Source organism: Stegostoma tigrinum, chromosome 14, assembly GCF_030684315.1.
Source record: "Stegostoma tigrinum isolate sSteTig4 chromosome 14, sSteTig4.hap1, whole genome shotgun sequence".
Classification (NCBI taxonomy): domain Eukaryota; kingdom Metazoa; phylum Chordata; class Chondrichthyes; order Orectolobiformes; family Stegostomatidae; genus Stegostoma; species Stegostoma tigrinum.
The window spans coordinates 17,243,571-17,255,931 of record NC_081367.1 but is presented as its reverse complement, the minus strand read 5'-3'; the positions used below and the strand labels follow the sequence as shown (position 1 = coordinate 17,255,931).

The following is a 12,361-nucleotide window of genomic DNA, read 5'->3' as shown; positions in this document are numbered from 1 at the left end:
ACTTCACTGGCTAGGTCAACATTTATTGCCAATCCCTAATTGCCCTGGAGAAGGTGGCAGTGAGTTCTCTTCTTGAACTGTCACAGTTTTTGCTAAAATTTGCAAAACTGTTTGACCAATTAAACTGAATGGTGGCGCAGTGGTTAGCACTGCTGCCTCACAGCACGAGGGACACAGGTTCGCTTCCACCCTCGGCAACTGTTTGTGTGTAGTTCTCCCCACGTCTATGTGGGTTTCTGCTGGGTGCTCTGGTTTCCTCCCACGGGCCAAAGATGTTCAGGTTAGGTGGACTGGCTATGCTAAATTGCCCATAGTGTCCAGGGGTATGTAAATTAGGTGGATTAGATGTGGGAAATGCACGGTTACAGTTAAAGGGTAAAGGGTAAAGGGTACGGGGATGGGTCTGGGCAGGATGCTCTTTGAAGGTGTGGGGTAGACTTGTTGGGTCAAAAGGCCTGTTCCATACAGTAGGGTTTATACAATTCTATGAAAGACATGAGGCTCAGCCTTGAATTAATAAGATTTCCTGACCAAATACTTAAATTCTAAAATCATATGAAGTTCTATTTAACAGTTGGACCGGACACACTTGGGAATACATTCTCTTATTACATTATGTAATAAGCCTATCCTTATTGAGCCATGCATCATATTTATCATGACACATCAACTACTATATGTTAAATTTCACACCACAACTCTACTCCACTGACATCACATATAAAAAAAAATTCTCAAAACATTGTATTCCTATAACATAATTCGCTGTATAGGTGTGGTGGCAGAGTGATTATATAACTGGATTGGTAATCTAGAAGCAAGTCACACCACCACATTTAGAAATTTAAAATCAATTAACTAAATAAAAATCTAGTCCAGTAGTGCTGACTGTAAAACTAACAGATTGATATAAGACAGCTAACCAATTTACTGAATTACTTTGGGGAAGAAGATCCCCCACCTTTTACCACTTTGTCCTTTTTGCAGACCCAGCTGTCTTTTAACTTGCCCTCTGAAATCAACTAGCAAGCTGATGGTAATAATCAATGAATTTCAGTTATGTCCACATACTGTGAATAAACAATGCATTTTCAAAAAAGACAAGATTCCTTCTTGTATTTGTTAAGTTTTAGCCTAGATGATAAAACATAGATATGGCATTACTTCAAAATAACTAGAATTGAAAAGTTATCCAGACCAATCAAGTCAGCAGCACTGGCAGAGACAAGTGGAAATACATCATCTACTTATCCTTAACACAGAACATGAGGAAATGATCAATGGCATTTAAAAATGCTCACCACGATCTTCACGGTAAGTAAGGGCAGATATTAAAGAATGTGGCAGTGGCTCTCACATTCTGTGAATAAATATAGGAGCATGCGAAATACATAATCACCTCTAAATGCAAGATAATATTTGACAATTATTTTTATACTTACGACTGACGAATCTGTCAAAACAACAGCAAAGCACAACCTGCATTCTATTGAATACTTAATATTTTTCAAGGTGTACTTTAGATGGTAGAATAAAAGTAGAGTAGAAATTACTTTCTTCGTCAAGTACTTTAGAAGTGGAAAAAGGCTTTCCAATCTCACCAGGAAAATGTCAGCATAACCAGCCAAAGACTCCACACCTTCCTGAATACGTGCTCCTCCAGAGTCATTCAGTCCTATAACAGGAGCTCCTACCAACAAAGCTTGATCCATAATCTAGAAAGACACACAAATAACTCTGATTAGATCATTGCAAGTAAAACACTGGCGAAAAATAATTCCCATCTTCTTCTATTCAGTGGTTATATTAGAGCGATGTACTGATTAGATTCAGTAGAAATAACATAAGTCATTCCATTTTAGTGCAGCAACTTAACTCTATCAAGCCTTTTAAAAGTGAAGTACAGAAACAAACAGCAGCTACACTAAACAATGGATGTGGGCTATAGAGCCATCTTGGTGAATGGTGGTGGGGAAGAGAAGTAACTGTAAAGCACAGCAACTAGAGATGATGTTTTAAAAGATCTCGTATATCACCCACAATTTAACAAATTTCTCTTCTACAACTCGAAGGAGAAACAGTCAATCTTTCAGGTCAATGACCCTTTTTTACTTCCAAAGATAACTGGCCTAAAATGCTAAATAAAAACAGAAGATGCTGGAGAAACTCAATAGGTCTGTCAGCATCTGTGTGAGAGAAACAAACTTGAAGAGACATATTGGAGTTGAAATGTTAACTTTGTTTCTCTCTACATGGATGTAGCTAGACCAACTGAGCTTCTCAAGTAATTTCTGTTTTCATTTCATATTTCCAGCATCTGCAAAACATTACTTTTAATGCCCTAAAATGGAACTGTTTTCCTCCCTCTGCAGTTGATGTCAGACCTGAGTATTTCAAATTTTATTTAAGATTCCCTGCATCCACATTATTTTGCTGCTACTATCTTATTATAAACCATAAAATAAGTGGGGCATTTTGTTTTAATATGCTTAATTTTGTTTTAATACAGTTTAATTCAGCTCTGAAGCACAAAAAAGTTAGGTCTTCATCAGGCATTACTGAATGACTTGTCTCAAATTATCACTCCTACTCATTCATGTCTTTACCTTACAGATCTTCTGTGCATGAGCTCCTGACAAACTTCCTCCAAACACTGTAAAGTCCTGCCGAAGGAAAACAAAAAATGTTGTTACCAATGCGCGTCAGTTTTGTATAATAATGAGTTGCTTTGTTCTTCCCATTGAGCAACGATCCAGACAGGATACTGCAGCCCCACATTTAAAAGAAAAACACTATTTAAAAGGACTGAGCACTATACAGTAGCCTCGGTAAGATGCAGAATTTACTAAAGCACCTCAAAGTTCGACCAGATGCCAACAGGGAAAGAAAGTGGTTAGGAAGCAAATCAGTAAGGCAACAGAATTTAAAGAGAACTTAGTTATGCATCAGAAGAATGAGTATCTGCTTTCTGAAATAAACAGTTATTTCGTTAATATTTACTTTGGTCAGCAGCCTCTATCTTTCATTAAAAGCAGGGTATAGGGAGGGGGTAATCACTTGGCCATTTTCAATAATGTAGCAAAGCAATTTATCATTTCTTACACCTTCTACTCTTACCACAAAATCTCAAACTATATTAGAAAATTTGATAAATTTCAGAAAATGTAATGAATTGATTAGTAACTTGAGAGATCCAGAATTCAAGTCCAATTTACAGAAATTAACCTAAAATACTAAAAGAATATTCAAGTGTTAACCCTAAGATACAGAATGTTTCTAAAACTTCAAATCAAAGGGAATGAAATCATGAAAAATAGGGAGAAATATTGACTTCATCCTCACACTGATTGCAAAAAGAACGTTGATACAATTGCTGACATTTCCAATTCAAATACAATGGTAACAGTGAGACTATTCATTTAAGATCTTCACATTATCGTTTTTCAAATTAAGTTACATGCCACACACCATGTCATTAATGCAACCAAAAATAACATCATTGTTCTTTGCTTTGAGGTTTAGAGCATAACCTTGGAGAATCACCTGTCACTTCAAAACGGACAGTGAAAAAGAGAAACTTGTGTTTATACAATACTTTTCAAATATGTCAAAACACTTTTTAGTCAATGGCATGCATTTGAAGTGTAGACACTGTTCCACAGTGAGGGATTCACAGCTCTCTACCTTCCCATTCTGTCCCACAAAGGAATAATACTTCCAGCAATTTCAGGACCACAAATCTTAAATTAATCTTGATTATATTACCTGGCTGAAGACATAAACGAGTCGACCATTAATTCGGCCCTGACCAGTCACCACGCTGTCACCAGGAAACTATGAGATGGTTCAAAAACAAACAGGAAACTAATAAAGACAGAAGTGACATTCAGAATATTATCATAACTCATATAGCAAAGTTGGAAATTTCATAACCAAGATAGTAGGAACTGCCAGTGCTGGAGAATCTGAGATAACAAAGTGTGGAGCTGAATGAACGCAGCAGGCCAAGCAGCATCAGAAAAGCAAGAAATCTGACGTTTCAGGTCTAGACCCTTCTTCAGAAATGGGAGAGGGGAAGGTGATTCTGAAATAAATAGGGAGAGAAGGGGAGGCTGATAGAAGATGGATAAAGGAGAAGATAGGTGGAGAGGAGACAGACAGGTAGGGTTGGAGCCAGTAAAGATGAGCGTAGGGGGGGAGTTAGGGAGGGGATAGGTCATGATCAACTCCCCCTCCCACTGCTTGGACGACATGTCCATCCTAGGCCTCCTGCAGTGCCACAACGATGCAACTCGAACGTTGCAGGAACAGCATCTCATACTTCGCTTGGGAACCCTGCAGACCAATGGTATCAATGTGGACTTCACAAGCTTCAAAATCTCCCCTCCCCCAACTGCATTCCAAAACCAGCCCAGCTCATACCCGCCTCTCTAACCTGTCCTCCCACCTGTCCACTCCTTCCACCTCAAGCTCCACCCTCATCTCCTACCTACTAGTCTCATCCCCCCTCCTTGACCTGTCTGTCCTCCCTGGACCGACCTATCCCGTCCCTAACTCCCCACCTACACTCACCTTTACTGGCTCCAACCCCACCTCCTTGATCTGTCTGTCTCCTCACCACCCATCTTCTCCTTTATCCATCTTCTATCTGCCTCCCCCTCACTCCCCATTTATGTCATAATCCCCTTCCCCTCCCCCATCTCTGAAGAAGGGTCTAGACCTGAAACGTCAGATATCCTGCTCTTCTGATGCTGCTTGGCCCGCTGTGTTCATCCAGCTCTACACCTTGTTAACTCTAATTTAGTAACCAAGTTATCTTGTAAAAAGCCAGAAATGTTCAAGGATGTAGTTAGCAGCCACTCAAATTCTTCAATTCTCGAGGATATATTACAGAACCTGATTCAATATGTTTAAAAAAAATACTAAATACAATTATATTTTACAAAAAAGTTTCTGAAGAGTAATGAACGAGTAACCATTAAGCACTGTATTGTGTATAATACATTAAAAATCATCATGGGTATTACAAGAATATTAGCATGCCAACATCAGCATGAGGCAATTAGATTTCAGGAAGAAAGCCTCTTGAGTGCAAAATAAAATTTCCTTCTACCTTATCTCAATAAAGTGCCTTCAGCCCACCTGTGAGGAATATCATTATCAATGTCATTTTTTTCATGCCAGCCAATGTTCATTTGTGGGCAGCTTTGTACGTTGGACCTGTGCCATTCAGATACTGGAGTGATTATGCCAAATCAATTCTCCAGAGGAATCTTAAACACCAGTTACAGTTTGATAATGAATTAAATTGTCTGTTTCTCCCCAAGAGGGATGAGGGAGTATATTACCTCCCTATAATCTTTCTCCGATCACAGTCTGTGAAGTGCAGGTCTTCCTTCAAATATACTGGCAATTGGGAACATTCCAATGAAATCTCTTTTGTCAATTCACTGAAGATATACATTAGTCAATCCTGCAACATACAATTTGGGTGAAAGAACTACACTTCAAAAACTACACTGAATAAATGGCTGTGACAATTCTTATTAGTGATAGATATGTCAAGTGCAGGTAGAAAATTAGATCAAAAATGTTTTACTTAAATTAAATGTTAGGTTTTGGACAATATCATACATTTTCCACTCCAAAAGATAAACCATAAACTTTGGAAAAATTATTTTTGCATAGCTTTAAATGCTGATTTCCAGAAAAATATTGAATTACTCAGTTCTCTGTAAATCAATAATTATTCCATTTCGGAAACGAATTTCCTTTATCACTAATGATAAACGTGAGAGAATCTCAAAAGCAATTCTCTATTATTTCAAAGAAAATAATGAGCCTTTCTGTTCCAAGAGCTTTTAATAAAGAAGGACAGTTCAGCAAAGGGCCAAGATTGAATTTTATGTTTATACTAACCTTCTTTAATTCCTTATGTCAGGATTATTTTTCCTCATCATATCACCGATACTCCACTTATCAATTGTTATGTTTCCCGGTTATATTTTCCCTTATAGGTCCGCCCTTCTTTAGCTTAGGTTTTTGTTTTCCAATTTATTCACACAAATTTAAAAGATGATGCTTGGTAATAAAGAAATATTGCTAAAAGGAGAAAAGAAGTCTAGCACCCATCAGGATCAGGACTCAAGAAATAGAGTGGCAATAATTTGGGCCATCAATTAATGCAACAGGAGGAGAGGATTCTGACTGGTTGAGCCATTTTTGGCATAGACATGTAGCAAGAGCAGCTAACTGACAATCTCAGCTCTCAGACCAGACAGGTAGCCTCATTATTTTCCCAATGAGAAAGATGCAACATATATACAAATTCCACTTGGCTACATGAAATAGAGTCATGTGTTAAATAAAAAGAGAACATGTCAGAGAAACCTTTTTTTCCTCTTTATTTCAGATTTCTAGCTGTGGTACAGATATTTTGCTATATTCCCACGTTAATATACAAAAACTCTAGTGTGTGCAAATATAGTGCGATTTGTAGCATGATGCATTTGCACGTGCAAATGACCCAACCTATCAGCACCCCTTCCCCTTGCTGAATAAATTCTCACCTGAACTTCACATTTGCTGGACAGTTGTTACGCGGCTTAGATTTGTGCACAGGGGCATTGCCAAATTCCCATTGCAGCAGATACCAAAGGAATTGCCTTGGACATTTAGAGCATTCCCAAAGTCTTCATTTAAATTGGAGACAATGGACGGTTCCAATGCAATTAATCAGTTACTCATGAAAAGTTAGACTATTAATTAGTTGGACATAATCAAACTCATGAATAACTATCCACACTTACCTCACACCCCTCTATAATTACAACTCCTGCAGACTCTGACCTGACCACCCAGCCACACCCCAACATCCCCACCCTGCAAATCTGGCCAGATCCTGCCAGAGCAAAATTTCTCTCAACTACCCCAATCTATTCTAAACGTTGCATCATTTACCTTGCGCCCTGTTCATTACCTGGCTGATAATTCTCCCCACCTAGCACCCTACTTCATACCTATCTGGCATCTTAGACATGAAATCCTACTTAAATACCTCTGGCACCCTACCCCTACTAATCTGGCATCCTACCATTGGGCCCTACCACATCCCCAGTTGGTACCCTATGCAGCAGGCAAACTACTTAACCAGCTGCTGTGAAAAGGGGATGAGCTATGCCTTCCTCCGACAGTTCTGCACCAGAAAGGTACTGTTTGAAAAGAAGTACAGCTCTGCATTTCTGAGATGAGATTTGCATTTCTGAGGGTGCTGTCAGCGGAACATCCTCCCAGAAAAGTGCAGCTCACTTCTTTACTGAGATAGGATGGCAAACTTTCAGAAATCCAGCCCAACATTCATTTTGCATGTCCTGTTTCTTGATTCTTAGTCATGATGACTGCAAGACAAAAAGCTTGACTTATCTATTTTTAGCAATGTTTAGTTTAATATCCTATAACAAAATTCAGGCAAGAACTAAATAGAAGTCTTTTTCCTACTGCTCTATTAAATGTAAGAACTATCTGCTCTGAACATGTTACAAAAAAAAAGAGTCTTTAATGAATGTGTCATACATTAATTACACTTTTAATTTTCAGATTTGGACCACCTTACAAAATTTTGTAACTATTATAGTAGATTTTAGTTTCACTACAAATTGCTTTAAAAGTTTAAACTAGTAGAACGTACACTGAATCTTAAACTTTTCCAGATGATCAGAAAGATTTTAAACAGTACTTCAACCTTGAAGTTTGTTTTCAAGAACGCCTTAGCTGATAAAAACTTACAGTAGGAATTGGGCTCATGCAGTGCCTAGACCAGAAGGAAAACAACAGTTGGTTGGAAGTGGTGGCGGGGGGTGCATTTAGGCCCTTGGGTTTTATTAACTTCATTTCAAAGTGATGCACTTGGATTGGAAAGATTGCAACAAAGTAAAAATAGGGGGTACAGTTCTGAAGGGTATGCAAGAACAGAGGAACCTAGGCATATGTGCACAGAACACAGAAGGGGACAGGACAGTTGGAAAGCAGGTAATAAAGCATACAAATTCTTGGTTTTATTAATAGGAGCATAGAGCACAAGAGCAAGGAGATGTTGAACTTGTCTAAGACACTTGTTTGACCACAACTGGAGCACTGTGTACAGTAATGTGCACTATATTGTAAAAGATGTGACTGCATTAGACAGTGTGGAAGGAAGTTATAGGAATGGTTCCAGGAATGAGACACTTCAGTTATGAGTATTGGCGGAACAAGTTGGGACAGAAGGTGGCCGAGGAGAGATTAGTTTAAGTAGGTTAGGTGAAGCTGTTCCTGCTCAATTAAAAAACAGGCATAGATTTAAAGTGTTGTGCAAATGAAGCCAGGGTGATATGAAGGGAAAACCTTTTCACACCCTAACTACTTGCTGTGTGACATGAATTGACTGGAAATTTGATGGAGATAAGTTCAAGTGAGGGATTCAAGAGGGCACTGGAGATTTATTTGTAATGGAGTGTGATGCAACAATACAGGGAAAAGTCTGGGGATGGGCTAGGTAAAAGAACTGGTGCAGGCACAGTGGACCAAATGGCTTCCTTCTATATTCTAACAATTCTGTGATTTCTTTGCTTAAAGTTTAGAAATAGAGATTTACTGACTTTGTCTTCAAAGCATGGTTTTAGAGTTGGTCACCCAGTACAAAAACTCCGGTACCACTGAAATGCATAACTGTTGTGTAGCATTCAAATAAACGTGGAAAACTCCCCCAGGCACAGAATATCAAAGATTTGTTTCCCTTTCACGCACGATCATAAATTGGTAAACCGAAAAACAAAGGTTGAGCAGGTATGCTGTAAACTAAACATCATACACTGCAAACAGCAGTTCTAGTGCACCGAGAAAAAAAAAAATTCTCCTACTTATTTACCAAGGATCGTTTTATCAAGGGTCTGTTTCAGCACCTTATTCATTAGCCCAATTCACTTGTCACTCCAAGAGATTGGAAATGAAAGTAAGGTCCAAATTAACAAGTCAAAATCATCTGGGGTAGGGGGAATGTACTGTTCTTGTCAAATTTCTAACACCTGAAAGAAGAGCTGGAAAAATCTACATCTTCAAGGATGCAGTTCCGGTATAATCTTCAAGCCAGTTCAAAAAATGCAGCCACTGTCCCTTCCACATACAAACTGTAATCTATGGTCAGGCAAGGAAAGACACTAATATTTTTACAATCAAATTTATAGCACAACAATAGTTTTGGCTATGGGCATGCAATACCTTCAGATTGATATTTTATAGTCATTACCTTATCATCTTCTGTGCCCATGCCAAAATCCGAACACCTATGTTCCACAAATTTATCATATTCTATAAAGGACTCAGGATCCAGAAGCAGCTGGACACGTTCCCTGGCAGTGAGCTTTCCCTAGAGAGGGACATAACCATAAATATCAATGACAATCGTGGCTTTAATTTATCTACACAAATGACTATTTCCAGCAATAACAAGGGGGTGGGGTGAGGTGGGATTGAAATACAGATCTATTGTACTTAAAAAGTACTTTAGAAAAGAGAATTACTAAAAGCTCCCCAAGTGCTTCTTGCATGTATTGAAATTACAATAGAATTTGAAGCCTTTGATTCTGCTAAGTTTCCTTTAACAGGAAAGAAAGGTACAGTTTACTTGTTCAGGTAATACTGGCAACTAAGTGTTACTTCTGAAGACCTTCTTCCACATAGGTTTCTGCAACAGTTTCATGAGCTATTGTAACTTACATATTCATAAACAACTCTCCACCTAAAGTAGCTAGGCAAGTGAACATTAAAAATTTACAGAAATATCAGTATCCTGTGCGAGTACAGGCCTTAGATGCCAATATAGCATTAACAATTGCATTTCAATTATAATACCACAATTTATATTCAATAAATGGAGAAAGGTGCATCATGGAGTAATAAGACAAAAGTTGAAGCTCAATACAAAGTGTGGAAATATTAGGAGGTATGTCCAGAAGAAGCATGAGGCAGGAGTGCCACATTTTGGCAAAGACTTTAGAGAAAAGATTAATGGAAAGATGGAAGGATTGGAAAGGGAATTTGCATAGACGGAAGTCTTTTTTACAACGTGTAAAAAGTAGTAAAAAGGTAAGTTGACAAAGTTACATGAATCAGTTTTTGCTTTCTACAGGCAAAATGTTTCTGCCATCAAGTTGGGTGCTTCTAGTACATTAACCGGGTGACTAATGCTGTCGGAAAATGGTAAAAAAACCTGTGTGGTGAGAGCAGGAAGGGATGTACAAAAGGGACAGTCATTGAAGTGGTAAGAATACATAATTCCGCCAACTTCCGTTCCAAGAAGTTATATGTACTCTGCACTTCACACATGTATCACGCCCATCAAACAATGATTCAAACATACACTCAATTAGTTTAAATATCATGTTCATGAAACAAATCATCTGCAGGGTCTGTACACATAATAACTAACAATAAAAGCTGGATGGAACATTAACCATACCAGTCAATAAAGGGTTATCAATAATAAAAGACTGCAAACAAAATGAAGAAAGTTGCTCCAGATTTTTTTTTAAATGCTTCAACGGTTACCTTAGCTTCACATACAAATCAATAAATTAGAATTGGAAACATGAACCGAGCATAATATGACACGGAAATGTTCAAATTATTCTATGTAATTATATAGTTGTAATTTTCCTGAAATGCCTTCTCCGGAAGTTTGCTCCCACTCCATAAATGGAGCACCCAAGAGGATGGACAATATCTCCTAAAATTCTCTCCAACCACTCTGTGAGTAGTTTTAATAATTCAACAGCAGAACTTGCCATTTATTGCCAGAGTTTGCTTTTTATCCACTCCCTAGCAGTGGGAAAGTATTAAAGATGGCACTAGCTCTAATTAGGAGGACTGGATTTTCTTTTAATACAGACATTAAAATAAGACAAACATATGCTTTCTGTGAACTTAACTGAAATGAAAATTAGAAGATTATTTCCTACATTCAAGGTACTATTTATTTACACTCAAGGAACTATTTACTTACACGTGTACTATGCTTAATTTGTGAAACTAAAGCTTGCATTTCAAAATGATGCTCTCATTTAATTTTTAGTGGCATATTCTATTGCAAATGTTTACAGAAAATGCTAATTTGTTTCATTTTTTAATCAATTACAGCAATAAACATCAAGATTAGAGGGCAGAGGACAACTGTAGTTGTAATTTATTCTATGTTTGAAAGCCAGGCTACACATACACACAGCAAGTGCACCCAAGCAAACATAGGATCTTCTCTTTTAGATTATATCTGAATAAGGATTCAACTCAAATAAAATAAACCATGGTAATTCTGAAAGAATTCTATCAGTACAAATTTGCTGGTGACTTGGTGTGTGTGTGTGGAGGGGGAAGAGGGGGGTTGGGTTGTTCCAAATACACATATTGGGTTTTATTTATGATCATATATATTAAATCTCTGACATTCAGTGCTGTTGTACTAATATTTGGTACATAACAAGTAATTTAGTGTTTCCTTCAGTTCTTTTATCCGCTATCTTGATCTTCAAATGAAATAAAAATTGACTAGCACCTGTTCACTATCCTGGGTAGAAGCTAATATGTCAAGAACACTATTTAAAAGAAATACATTTCTTATGGTTTAGAGCATTGCATCTTATACCTTTATCCAAGGATAAGGACAGAAAGAACATTGCAACTCTCACCCAGAGACTGATATGGCCATTCATTACAATCCCAGGCACGAAAGGAAGAACTGGTTCCCCTCCTTTATTCAAACCCCTCCCTCTGTTGGTCGCAACAAGATTATTTTGAAACAAAGTATTCTGTCTTAGACAGCTTTCTCAATCATAATCCATCCATTTTTTAAAAGGAGCCATTTTAAACAGGCTTCAGTTAAACAAAGAGTTAGTTTATTACCTACCAAAATGTGAAAAAAAGATTAGAATAAAACATACAGAAATGAGGAGTAAAACGTTACGTCGACAAAGTTACATGAATCAGTTTATGCTTTCTACAGGCAAAGTAGATGGCAAAATGTTTCTGCCATCAAGTTGGGTGCTTCTGGTAGATGAACCAGGCAACTAATGCTATAGAAGAATGGCAAAAGCTGCAGCAATAGTTCACAAAACCCTAATAGCAAGTTAAATACCTAAGTTTTTCATTACAAAAATGCAAGTGTTTATCTCTCTCTAAGTCTGATATACAAGGGATACAGTGTAGTTCTTTAACTAACTGTCGTGGTCAAAAGAAGAATGCTTTCTTTCCATGAGCTAAGACAAAACAAAAAAAGTATTCTCATCATCTTGCAGCATATCTATCACATATTTATTTCGAAACCTTCAGAGGC

At 37.7% G+C, this 12,361-nt stretch overlaps 1 protein-coding gene across 1 annotated transcript in view; it reads right to left on the bottom strand.

Moving 5' to 3' along the window:
• pccb (propionyl-CoA carboxylase subunit beta) overlaps nt 1-12,361 on the bottom strand; it is a 53,330-nt gene that overhangs the window by 33,522 nt on the left and 7,447 nt on the right. The window contains exons 2-5 of the mRNA XM_048542753.2: nt 9,284-9,403; nt 3,766-3,834; nt 2,607-2,663; nt 1,602-1,715 (exon numbers count right to left, since the gene is read on the bottom strand). Of these exons, the coding sequence (XP_048398710.1) occupies nt 1,602-1,715; nt 2,607-2,663; nt 3,766-3,834; nt 9,284-9,403 (360 nt within the window). The remainder of the gene's footprint in view (nt 1-1,601; nt 1,716-2,606; nt 2,664-3,765; nt 3,835-9,283; nt 9,404-12,361) is intronic.